This window comes from Hypanus sabinus, chromosome 25 (genome assembly GCF_030144855.1).
Source record: "Hypanus sabinus isolate sHypSab1 chromosome 25, sHypSab1.hap1, whole genome shotgun sequence".
Taxonomy (NCBI): Eukaryota; Metazoa; Chordata; class Chondrichthyes; order Myliobatiformes; family Dasyatidae; genus Hypanus; species Hypanus sabinus.
In genome coordinates, this window is record NC_082730.1 from 22,967,050 (window position 1) to 22,980,885 (window position 13,836).

Genomic DNA, 13,836 nt, shown 5'->3' on the forward strand with positions numbered 1-13,836 from the left:
AACCAAAATGATGTAATCAATGTGTGGTAATATTGGGGAACTATATGAATAATATAGCAACTTCAGCTTTGGTAAAGTCCAACAAATAATACAATAGTAACTTTTGCTATTTTTGTGGTGACTTTGAGGCATATGCTGTTAGTGAGGATTGCTTACTGCCCATTACCCCACTGGTGTTTAGGGCAGCAATGAAGGTCCTCCTTCTCTGGCAGTGTTCAGGGTATCCTTCATTGTGTCAGTAGCTTCCTTGGTTTTCAGTACTGTCAGTCACACAAGTTCTGAATGGATACTCAGGAGTATCATCATACTCATATGTAGAAGGATTCTTCATTGCTGTTTCTATAACAATTTTGTTTTGCCAGTCAGGGTTGATAGCCCTGAGCTGACCCCCCCCCCCCCCCCAAACCTGGAGGACTGGTGGGCACTCTTAATCTGGTTTGTACCCTTTGACTTGTTTAGCAAGGGTGACCCTACTAAGAGCTGAAGCATAAAGCCCTGACTGCAGCCAACGCAGCTCTCTCGGTCATTGATGCATACAAACCTCTAAACACAACAAGGTCATGGTCCTCTTGGAAGGTTAGTGAGAATCTGGAATAATATTCATTTGCTCTTTGTCAAAATAATGCCTTAAAGCTTTTATATCCACTTTAAAAAAACGTAACTATGGGAGTAGGTCATGTAGCCTCCCAAGCCGTGCTGTGATGTTCAGCAAGATCGAACTCAAGAAATCTAATCAACCTGTCAATCTGTTTTGAATACTGAATATTTTCCAATTGATTTCCCTCCATTTCCTCTTCTATTTGCTCTTCTTCACCCCCCCCCCCACCTGTGGTTCCCATGCTCAAAACTTGACCCAACCCTCCCCCCCCCCCACTCCCCATTCGCCCTTCCTCCACAGATTGGTTTCTTTGCAACAAATCATACTGAATGTATGTAAAATGTAAAATGCTGAGTAGCTCATACAAATATGCTGGAGGAACTCAACAGGTCAGGACTGATGATTAGTCTCAGTCCAAAGTTTTGACCATTGATTCCTTTCCATAGATGTTGCCTGAGTTCCTCCAGCTCTCGCAGTTACCCTGGATTTCCAGCATCTGCAGAATCTTTTGTATTTGTGAAAAAGATGCCATTTTGCAATGCAAGTTATAAACAATAAAAGAATGTAGGGGGTCAGTGATCGTTATTGTTGCTGTTTTTGTTATTGTGGTAAGGAGGAATTTTTGGGTCTGTAAGTTTTGTTCCTTTTCGTGCTTTAGGGGAGGTGTTGATAGTTGATGTCTTTTCTTCCATCAACACCCGTGGCCTTTCTGTATTTACTAGCTGTCTGGAGTAGACAAACATCAGAGTTGTACATGCATGTTTTGACAATAAAATGAACCTTTGAAAATTATCATGCTTAGTGGACTCAGTATTGACTCATCATTTAGTAGTGGAGTCAAATCTCTTATTGATGTATATCTGCCTCGCTTTTTAAAAGTAAAATTGTATGTTGGTGTGCCAGGAATTCCTGACCTCTACTGACGCACCTTCAGTATTGATCTCGTCTCTGCATGACTCAATGAGGAATAAACCACTGAGGAACATGCTGGGACCACTTGTGAGGGCAGGCTTGGGCAAGCCAAGCAGCTGCTCAGCATTACGATGCAGGGCCCGGCTGCATTCTTGGAGGTAGCTATTCCTGGGGATTCTTGACACAGCCTATGTAGAATAGAGTAGAGTGCCATCCCTTTAGAACAGAGATGAGGAGGAATTTTTTTTAGCCAGAGGGTGGTGAATTCATTGCCACAGACAGCAGTGGAGGGTTAATTTACTAATCAATTTGTCTATAGTAGAGTGCATTGCTAAAGTAATTTATTGATTACAAAGCTTTGTATTAATTCGAGGGAATGGAAGGTGAGCCATAAACATATCTGATCCATATCAGTGACAACTGATTGATAAACTTGTCATGATGCCACTTGCTAGCCAGATACTTGCAGAGAGAGAAATCACCCAGTGAGAGGCTGATGAGAGAGATGACGAACAAATTCAGTAATAGGCACTGAAGAACATAGTGCAGAATTGTATGCTACAATTTGTTGACTTGAATGATGAAAATCAGAAATGTGCAGATGCTGAAAGTCTGAAATAAATATAGGAAATAGTGTGTGCATTCTGTAGGTCTGGCATCATCTATGTGCAGATGAACAGCATTAATGTTTCAAGTCAAAGGTGAAATGTATTCATCCTGCAGAGTATTTTCAGGATTTTTGGCTTTAATGCTAAACTACGATGTTGGGAAGAAGGTTTCAAAACAAAATTTGAGTTGTCTATTATCTTGTATGAAGTAGAATTACTAACAACACATATTTCTGGTTTGATCTTAGGTGCAAATTGCCACCAATTTCATCACTCATGCACCACCAGGAGAGTTCAATGAAGTATTTAATGGTAAGTCAATGAAGATGTACTTTGGTTTTGTAAACTTTAAGTTGCTAGTTTGATTGTAAGATATGCACAGTTGTACATATCTTCTGTGTGCCTTTGGCAACTATAAGAATTCTTCATTAGCTGAAGGGTTGCTTACCGTGGAATTTGGAACAAATGTTTTTATTCATTACATTCTTTAGCTGGCCTATTGATTTTGTCCATTAAGCAGGCAGTTTCAGGATGTCTTCAGCCAAATCATTTGAAGAGAAATAGGTTCGTGTTTCTTGGATTACCATTGGTACCAACAGACCATGATTAACAGTTCAGATGACCATAAGTGCACTTGTCAGTAACTTAATGACCGAGATCTGCAGTTTATATTGAATTAGTTGATCTTATTCAGCAGACTAGTAGCCTGAAACAGGAATCAACCAAATGTCTTGCTATATAATAGGCAGAATACGTATAATCTACAGTACAGTTTAAGCTGCTTTTAATGTCTGAATTAGAGTGATCCATGCTGTTAAGTCATTCCCGTTATCTCATGTACTGACGACATATTAGATTCATGGAGTTATCACCATAGGAGGCTTGTTGAGCCATTGAATTGCAGCATGGTAAGAGGCTGTTCTGTCCACTCTGTACCATTCTACCTGGATCCACACCCCTAGCCCCTGCCTTCTCCCCATAGCTCTGCAAATTCTTTTCCAGGTCATTTCTGAATGCTACAATTTAATCTGTCTCCACTATAATACCTGCCTATGCTTTTCAGATCTTTACAAGTCACTGTTTTAGAAAAAAAACTTCATGTGGTTCTGCTAACATAATGAATGGCTGTGATGTTTCACTGCAGATGAGCTCAAAGCCTTTTTATGCACACTTTGAAAGGGAGAATAAAACTACACCTGTGCAAATCCCTGGAGCATCTGGAGACCCTGTAATCTGTCTCGGAAGCCAATGTTAGGATGCCAGACCCTGATGGTGTACCTGGTAAGGCCATAAAAAGCTGTGCAAACCAACTGGTGGGACTGTTCAAGGACATCTTCAGTTTCTCATGATTGCAGTTGATGGTTCCCAGCTGCTTCAAAAGGGCAACTTGCACACCAATGTGCAAGAATTGCATTCATTGACTATCGGCCAGTGACACTAACATCTACTATGATGAAGTGCTTTGAGAGGTTGATCGTGGTTAGTATCAACTCCCGCTGCATGGACCTGCAATTTGCCCACAAACCCAATAGGTCCATAGCAGGTGGAATCTCACTGGCTCTCCACTTTGCCTTGGATCACCTGGACAATAGTAATACTTACATCAGGCTGCTGTTGGTTGGATACATTCATCACAGTCGACTAGCTCCAAAACCTGGGTCTCTGCAACTGGATCCTTGACTTGGTCACTGGGAGACCACAGTCTGCGGATTGGAAATAACATCTCCTCCTTACTGCTATACTCTTGTCTGCATCCGAGATTGTGTGGCGATCCACAGCTCAAGCTCCATTCTTTAAATTTGCCAATGACAGAACTGTTGTTGACAGAATTTCAGATGGTGATGAGGCTTACAAGTGTGAGAGATTTGCTGGTTGAGTGATCTCACAACAACAACCTTGAACTCAACATCAGTAAGACCAAAGAATTGGTTGTGCACTTCAGAATGTGGAAGTCAAGGGAACACACACCAGTCATCTTTAAAGAATCAGTAATGGAAAGGGTGAGCAGTTTCAAGTTCCTGGATATCAGCATCTCAGAAGATCTATCCTGGGCCCAACATATTGATGCAATCACAAAGAAGGCATGAAAGCTGCTATTTTCCATTAGAGGAGACCTGGTATGTATCAAGGAGAGCATTTTAACTGGCTGTATCACCGTCTGGTGTGGAGGGCCACTGCACAGGATCAGAAAAAACTACAGAAAGTTGTAAACACTAGCCAACTCCATCATAGCCTCTAGCCTTCCCAGCATCCAGGACATCTTCAAAAGGTGATGCCTCAAAAAGGCAGCATCCATCATTAAGGAACCCCTTCACCCAAGGGACGGCATGGTAGCGTAGCAGTCAGCACAACATTTTACAGTACCAGTGACTCGGGTTCGATTCCCTCCTTTGTCCAAAAGGAGTTTTTACTTTCTCCCCATGACTGCATGGGTCTCCTCTAGGTACTCTGGATTCGTCCTACTGTCCAAAGATGTGCTGGTTGGTAGGTTAATTCGTCATTGTAAATTGTACTGTGAATTGGCTTGGATTAAATCGGGATGCTGGGCGGTGTGGTTCAAAGGGCCAGAAGTGCCTATTTTGTGCTGTACCTCAGTAAATAAATGTACCAGTTTCCCCCGCAATCCAAAGATAAAGCATTCCTATGAAACCGTTTGTAAGTCAAAATGTTGTAAAGCAAAGAAGCAATTACTATTAATTTATATGGGAAAAATTTTTGAGCTTTCCCAGACCCAAAAAATAACCTACCAAATCAAACCAAATAACACACAAAACCTAAAATAGCACTAACATATAGTAAAAGCAGGAATGATATGATAAATATACACCCTATATAAAGTAGAAATATTGTACATATGGTGTAGTTTCACTTACCAATTCAGGAAGACAGAGAGCCAAAATCAATCTGGAGAAAAAAAATCGGCACACACATGCATGCGCAAACAACTGCCCGCAGAAGGCTTCACAGTTATTGTAGTCTTTCTCGGGGTAGATACACATATAAAGCGGGCAGCTTTTTTCGTAAAAGCGAAATTTATCTGGTTAGCGAAAACAGGTACTAATGTAGGTCTTTCGTAACAGCGAGCTGTCGTTACATGAACGTTGGATAAACGGGGACCACCTGTATGTCATTTTCTCATTGCTCCATCAGATTTCTAGATGGACATTGAACCCATAAACACTACCTTACTTTTTTTTCCTCTCTTTTTGCACTGCTGATTTAATGTAATTTTTATACATATATATTCTTTGTAACTTAATTTAAAATTTTTTTTAATGTGTTGCAATGTATGCAGCTGCAGAACAACTAATTTCATGTACCTGTGATATTAAAGCTGATTCTGTTTTCTCTGTAGAGCTTGCCCGGTCACTAGTGTTATAGGCTTGCAAGTCTATTGTTGTCAAGTATTTATCAAACTCTCCTTTGAATGTTAGTGTTGAATCAGGAAGCAATGCTATCTTTTGTGTAACAGTTCACTACTCTACAGGCTTACCTGACACCCACCTCTTGTTCCCATAACTCTATTCCAGTCTTGACATTATTCCACACCATTGGGCATCCCTTTGGTTCCTTTCCTTGCTTTCAGTTGTGCTGACATCAACCATTCATCAAACTCACTTTACTTCTGTGTCCCAGTTAGCTATTCGCCCATTTACAGTATTTGTTTCCAGAACTTGAATTAATTAGCTCATCCTAAAGCATAGAAAGTTATAGCAGGTAGTGGTCATATAATTCATTGATTTTGTGCTGTTCAGAATAATGCCATTTTCCAGTTTTCAATGCATAACCTTGTATCTCAATCATCAAGTGTTTCATCTAAGCACTTTGGTCAAGAACCCTCTCTGAAAACACCCCTTTCGGGCAGTATGCTACAGACCTGCAATACTCTTAAAATGAAAAAGCTATTTTCTCTGTTTTTGCCTTAAAACTAAGCCAACTGGTTAATCACATCTTTGTTTCAAAGAAACTGCCCTGCCCATTTTGTCTAATGCTTTTGTCAATACATGCTAGTGTTTTTTCCAAATCTGTCTTCACATCTCCTTAGGTAGGCTGCTGCCCGTTCTGCTAACATAGAATTGCCAACAGTATGATGTGATTATAACCACACTGTGCACTATCCCACACCCTTCTGATATTTGGCACAAGTGACCACCTCCACTTCCTCTGCTCCATTTTTAAAGTTGAGTGAGCGTGCCTCCTCTAATTCATCTGATTTATCCAGTCATACTCGTACAGTCTAGTTGTCATTTTTGTAAACAGAGTAACTCACAAATACCAAGCTTCTTTCCAGTTTAGAAGATTTGTGCGTGCTCTGTAGCTTCTCAAATTCATGCTTATTTATAAAGTAACATCTTGTATATGTGAAAGCCAATTTATTTACTGTAATCCCATTTTGTGAGTGAGCTTAAGCCTGTTCTGTTGAAAGTGTGACTTTCCAGGTGTTTTTGAACATTGTGGAATTTAGCAACTAAAGTTTGCTGATGGTATATGTATGGTCAACCTCAAGTGGGCAAGTCACAATGTTTAAAAAGCAGAACTGTAATTGAAAGAAGTGCAAAACATATAAAGCAGCTGAAAAGTGGAAGAAACAGGGTTAGTAGACAGCCATTCCACTGCTCAAACCTGCTCCACCATTCAATGACATAATGTCTAATCCAACTTCCAACATCCATCTTCCTGCCCCATCTCCATTACCATCAAACCCTTAAAGTTAAACATTTCAGTACAGTCAGCACTCCTTATCCGCAGGGGATTAGTTCCGGGACCCCCTGTAGATACCAAAAAATGTGGATGCTCAAGTCGGTGGATTTTAGGACCCGGCAGAGTTCGGAACCCGCCACCCGCAGTGTTTCTATTTCGGAAAACAATCAGGATTGAAAATAAAGTGGTGTAGCGGTGTGCTACACGCAGCGCTAAAATAACGACACAGTGTCGGTAAACTGCAGTCAAAGATAACTTTAGTCGAACTACACAGCCTTGCTTTTAAGCCTCCCTCAACCCGACCCCCGTGGGCGCGGATGCTCCAAAAGGCACGTACTCACAAACCCCCGTAGGCTATCTCCCTTAGCCGGAACACTGGTTAATTGTGAGCTGGTTCGGATGTGCCAGGAAATGGGTCGCCACATAACACCCCCCCCCCCCCCCCAGAACCGGCGATACACCCCCCCAATGTCCACAGTCTGTGCCAGAACCTGTTTGGGAGGTCGGCCTCTGCGCCGCAGTGCCGGAAACTCGACTGGTTGTGCCAGGTCCACATGGGCCGGTTCGAGTTGGTCCACCGTGAGAACCTCCTCTCTCCCCCCAACGTCCAGCACGAACGTGGACGTGTTGTTCCGGAGCACCGTAAACGGCCCCTCGTAGGGCCGTTGCAGCAGTGGCTGATGCCCGCCCCTTCGTACAAACACAAACTTACAGTTCTGCAGGTCTTTGGGTACGCAGGTTGGGTTCTGCCCATGCTGCGAAGTGGGTACGGGGGCCAGGTGACCGAGCCTCTCGCGTAGTCGGCCCAGGACTGCTGCAGGTTCCTCCTCTTGCCCCCTTGGGGCTGGTATGAACTCCCTGGGGACGACCAGGGGCGCGCAGTACACCAACTCGGCCAACGAGGCGTGCAGATCGTCTTTGGGTGCCGTGTGGATGCCAAGTAGGACCCAGGGAAGCTTGTCCGCCCAGTTAGCTCCTCACAGGCGGGCCATGAGAGCCGACTTCAGGTGACAGTGGAAACGCTCCACTAGCCCGTTCGACTGTGGGTGGTAGGCAGTGGTGTGGTGCAGCTGAGTCCCCAAAAGGCTGGCCATAGCAGACCACAGGCTGGATGTGAACTGGGCGCCTCTGTCGGAGGTAATGTGGGCCGGTACACCAAAGCGGGACACCCAGGTGGCGATCAGTGCCCGGGCGCAAGATTCGGAGGTGGTGTCGGTGAGCGGGACCGCCTCTGGCCATCTTGTGAACCGGTCCACAATAGTGAGGAGGTGCTGCGCTCCACGCGACACTGGTAGGGGGCCCACGATATCCACATGAATGTGGTTGAAATGCCGGTGGGTGGGGTGGAACTGCTGCGGCAGAGCTTTGGTGTGCCGCTGCACCTTGGCTGTCTGGCAGTGCATGCACGTTTTGGCCCATTCATTGACCTGTTTGCGGAGTCCGTGCCAAACGAACCTGCTGGAAACCATCCGGACAGTTGTCCTGATGGAGGGGTGCGCCAAGTTATGAATGGAGTCGAAAACGCGTCGCCGAAGGGGCGGGGCTGACCGGTGGCGACGTCATAGAGTAGGGTCCTCTCACCTGGGCCTACGGGGAGGTCCTGGAGCTGTAATCCGGAGACTGCGGTTCTGTAACTCGGGATCTCCTCATCTGCCTGCTGTACCTCTGCCAGCGCCTCAAAGTCTACCCCTTGGGAAAGGGCATGAATGGTAGGGCGAGAGAGCGCATCTGGCATGACATTGTCCTTACCCGAGACGTGCCGGACATCCGTCGTGTATTCAGAGATGTAGGACAGATGGCGCTGCTGGCGGGACAACCAGGGGTCGGACGCTTTCGTAAATGCAAAGGTAAGCGGTTTGTGGTCCGTGAACGCGGTGAAGGGCCGACCTTCTAGGAAGTACCTGAAATGCCAGATTGCCAGGTAGAGCGCCAACAGTTCCCGGTCAAAAGCACTGTACTTGAGCTCGGGTGGCTGCAGGTGTTTGCTGAAAAACGCCAGGGGTTGCCAGCGACCCGTGATGAGTTGCTCCAGTACCCCACCGACTGCCGTGTTAGATGCGTCCACTGTGAGGGCAGTAGGGACGTCCATTCTGGGGTGCACTAGCATCGTGGTGTTCACCAAGGCTTCCTTCGTTTGAGTGAAAGCGGCGGCGGGCTCCTCGTCCCAGGTAATCTCCTTGCCCGGACCCGACAGCAGGGCGAACACGGGGTGCATGATCCGGGCAGCTGAAGGGAGGAAGCGGTGGTAGAAATTGACCATACCTACGAATTCCTGAAGGCCTTTGATCGTGGTGGGTCAGGGGAAATGGCGGACCACATCTACCTTAGCGGGCAGAGGGGATGCCCCATCTTTAGTAATCCTGTGGCCCAGGAAGTCAATGGTGTCGAGCCCGAACTGGCATTTGGCCGGGTTGATCGTTAGACCGTAGTCACTCAGCCGGGCATAGAGTTGATGGAGGTGGGACAGATGCTCCTGACGACTGCTGCTGGCTATGAGGATGTCGTCCAAATAGATGAACGCGAAGTCCAGGTCGCGTCCCACTGCGTCCATTAACCATTGGAACGTCTGTGCGGCATTCTTCAGGCCGAACGGCATGCGGAGAATCTCGAAAAGGCCAAACAGGGTGATGAGAGCCATTTTGGGGACGTCGTCCGGATGCATCGGGATTTGATGGTACCCTCGGATGAGGAGAAGATCCGTGCGCCGTGCAGGTTTGCTGCAAAGTCCTGAATGTGCGGCACAGGGTAGCGGTCCGGTGTGGTAGCCTCATTCAGCCTGCAGTAGTCGCCGCACGGTCTCCAGCCCCCTGTCACTTTGGGCACCATGTGCAGGGGGGAGGCCCATGGGCTGTCAGACCACCGGATGATCCCCAATTCCTCCATCCTCTTGAACTCCTCCTTCGCCAGTCGGAGCTTGTCCGGGGGAAGCCGCCGAGCATGGGCGTGGAGGGGTGGTCCCTGGGTCGGGATGTGGTGCTGTACGCCGTGTCGGGGCATGGCCACTGTGAACTGCAGTGCCAGAACCGAAGGGAAATCCGCCAGGACCCTGGTGAAGTCGTTGTCGGACAGCGTGATGGAGCCGAGGTGTGGGGCTGGCAACTGGGCTGCACCCAGGGAGAACGTCTGAAAGGTCTCGGCGTGGACCAGTCTCTTCCTGGGCAGGTCGACCAGTAGGCTGTGAGCCCGCAAAAAATCCGCACCCAGAAGCGGTTGGGCTATGGCGGCCAGTGTGAAGTCCCACGTGAACTGGCTGGAGCTGAACTGTAGCTGCACCTGACGGGTGCCATAGGTCCTTACTGTGCTGCCGTTCACGGCCCTCGGGGGGGATCCGGTGCCCTGCTGCGGGTGTCGTAACTCGTCGGAGGTAAGATACTGATCTTGGCACCGATGTCGACCAAAAAGCGGTGTCCTGACCGCTTGTCCAACACATACAGAAGGCTATCCCGATGGCCAGCCGCCGTAGCCATCAGCGGCGGCTGGCCCTGGCGTTTCCCAGGAACTTGCAGGGCGGGCGACAACGGCGGGCTTCTGCGCCCCTCCGCTGGTGGTAGAAGCACCATTGTTCGTTGGGCTCCCCACCCCTGCCTCTGGGGTTAGCGAGCTCTGCAGCCGGGCCTGGACTGGTTTGCTGCTGGGAGCGTGGCCGGGTGATCTGTGCGATGAATGCCCCACTCACCTTCTTGGCGTTCCACAGCAAGTCCGCCTGGGCTGCCACCTTCCGGGGGTCACTGAAATCCGAGTCGGACAGCAGCAGGCGTATGTCCTCGGGCAGCTGCTCTAGGAATGCCTGCTCAAACATGAGGCAGGGTGTGTGTCCGTCAGCCAGAGACAACATCTCATTCATTAAAGCCGATGGAGGTCTGTCTCCCAAGCCATCGAGGCGCAGTAAACGGGCAGCCCGCTCGAGCCGTGAGAGTCCGAAAGTCCTGAGGAGCAGGGCTTTGAATTCCGTGTACTTGCCGTCCACCAGGGGAGACTGTACGAATTCCGCGACCTGGGCCGCTGTGTCCTGGTCGAGGGAGCTCACCACGTAGTAGTAACGGGTGTCCTCTGAGGTTATCTGCCGAACGTGGAATTGGGCTTCTGCTTGCTGGAACCATAGGTGAGGTTGTGGCATCCAGAAACCGGGCAGTTTCAACGAAACCGCATGAACAGAGGCGGCGTCGGTCATCTCTGGTCCAAAAATCGTTTGGACCGTCGGGGTCACCAATTGTAGCGGTGTGCTACACGCAGCGCTAAAATAACAACACGGAGTCGGTGAACTGCAATCAAAGATAACTTTATTCGAACTACACAGCCTTGCTTTTAAGCCTCCCTCAACCCGCCCCCCGTGGGCGCGGATGCTCCAAAAGACACTTACTCACAAACCCCCATAGGCTATCTCCCTTAGCCGGAACGCTGGCTAATTGTGAGCCGGTTTGGCTGTGCCAGGAAATGGGTCGCCACAGTGGAAATAATAAAACGATCGGTAAGGGTGAAATGCCATTGGTCATTGGAAAAGCGTTAGGCTACAGTCGGTCAATGATTGGATCAGTTTTAAAGGATAAAGTAAGAATAATGGAGCATGTGAAGGCCCTGCCCTGATGAAAGCTGCAATTATTACTAAGCAATGCAGTGGTTTAATTATTGAAATATATACATTTCTTAAGTGTTTTATATGCATAGAAAGGTAAAATATATACTAAGACAAACTTTTGACTAACTGACGGTAAATAATACCGGATGTACCTGTTCCGACTTAGATCCGCAGTAACCTATGCACATCCTCCCGTATACTTTAAATAATCTCTAGATTACTTATAATACCTAATACAATGTAAATGCTAAGTAAATAGTTGTTATATTGTATTGTTTAGAGAATAATGACAAGAAAAAAAGTCTGTACATACTCAAACAAGTGGTAGAGAGAGAACTTCTGGGTTTTCCTGATCCATTGTTGGTTGAATCCGCGCACGTGGAACCCGCGGATGAAGAGGGCCGACTGTACCTCTATTAGAATGCATTCTTGGATTCCGCCCCCAGGCTTTCTGGGGCAGGGAATTCCAAAGATTGTTTATTTGATTGAGAGAATAAATTCTTCCTCATTTCAGTGTTCACTTTGTTCCCCCCTTATTTTGTGACTGTTCTTTCCGGTCCTTCCCAGAGTGGAAACAGCCTCCCATCATTCACCCTATCATTCTTGTTTCATTAGGTTGGTCATACTTCTAAGCTCAAATGCATCCAGACCCGACCTGTTTATCCTTTCCTCAATATAATCCTTCATATTCAGGACAATCATGGTGAAGCTCCTCTGAGCTATAAATTGATAATAAATTGTGGACCAAAATTCTGCTGTTGCCTTGTATAGTTGTGGTTAGATGTTACTGCTTTTGTACTCCAAACCCTATTGTCCTGTATACTTAAGAGTTCAAATATTTCAGATGTTACAATCATCTCGAGAGAAAGTTTCAGGATCACTTCCTTTTCCATTTCAGTAAACAGAACACTGTCTACATATTTCAGTGGCCACACATTTTAATTTTAATTCCACGTCCCATTCTCATTCTGATATGTCTATCCATGGCCTCCTCTATTGTCAAAATGAAACCAAACTCAGGTTGGAGGAACAACACCTTATATACCGGCTGGGTAGCTTCCAACCTGATGGCATGAACATTGACTTCTCTAACTTCCGTTAATGCCCCTCCTCCCCTTCTTACCCCATCCCTGACATAGTTAGTTGTTTGCCTGTTCTCCATCTCCCTCTGGTGCTCCCCCCCCCCCTTTCTTTCTCCTGAGGGCTCCTGTCCCATGATCCTTTCCCTTCTCCAGCTCTGTATCACTTTCACCAATCACCTTTCCAGCTGTTAGCTTCATCCCACCCCCTCCGGTCTTCTCCTATCATTTCGCATTTCCCCCTCCCCCCACTACTTTCAAATCTCTTACTATCTTTCCTTTCAGGTAGTCCTGATGAAGGGTCTCGGCCCGAAACGTCGACAGTGCTTCTCCCTATAGGTGCTGCCTGGCCTGCTGTGTTCCACCAGCATTTTGTGTGTGTTGTTGTAGAACACTGTCTATACTTGTCACAGTCAAAAATTCTGTTTTTTTAATTCACAGGATTATAATGCTGTACTGGCAGTTACTAAATTGGTTTGCTAGATTTAATTTAGGAACTATGTTGTAAGCAAAGTGATTCTTTAAAAAATGAAAGGTTATGAACTATAATTATTAGTTTGGCACAATAATCTTTGGAAGGGTGCATTTTTGGAGACCTGTGAAACATTAAAACAAGATCCCGGGATTGGTTCTGCATTTTCAGACCAAATATCTTGTTTGTTTCTTTATGAAAGGTAACCAAGTTATGTTGGTGCCCTCGTTAGTTTCCTCCTCTTGTATGCTTCTTGAAATGCAGTGTCCAGGGATTCATTTTTTCCTGTTTATGCAGCCTTTTTGCATGCACATTGGTTGCTGTGCTTTCTGCACGTGAAGCTCCTAAAGAATAATAAAAGCTCTTATTATCTGACATGCAACTACAGTTAACTGTATTTTAAGTCATTATCCTTGTTTTCAAATCCATCAGTGGCCTCAGTGTCCTTCATCGTGGTAATCCAGTATGATACCCAACTTCAACATCTTCCTAAATTTAGCTGATTTAATTGTTTTTCCTTTGCTGCCTGTGCCTTTGACTGCATGGCACTGATTCCATTTGGAATTTTCTAAACATAGTTTCTCTCTTAAAATTTGTAATAGCTCACGTTTTTTGCACAAATACAGTGGATTCTGGTTAATTGGGACACATTAAAACCAGTATATTTGGCCTAATTAAGCATGCCCTAATTAGCAGAAGCTTGATGGGAATAGTTTAAAAAGATGTAAATATATATAGACAAACTACCATTTAACTGAGTAACAAATTCAATATTTCACTGAATCAGAATCAGGTTTAATATCACCAGCATATGTTGTGAAATTTAACTTTGCAGCAGCAGTCCAATGCAATACATGGTAATATAGGAAAAACTGAATTAAAGTAAATGT

General features: G+C 46.1%; 1 protein-coding gene across 1 annotated transcript in view; it reads left to right on the top strand.

The window, feature by feature from the left end:
• capza1b (capping actin protein of muscle Z-line subunit alpha 1b) overlaps positions 1 to 13,836 on the top strand; it is a 63,538-nt gene that overhangs the window by 18,314 nt on the left and 31,388 nt on the right. The window contains exon 2 of the mRNA XM_059950306.1: positions 2,367 to 2,430. Within this exon, the coding sequence (XP_059806289.1) occupies positions 2,367 to 2,430 (64 nt within the window). The remainder of the gene's footprint in view (positions 1 to 2,366; positions 2,431 to 13,836) is intronic.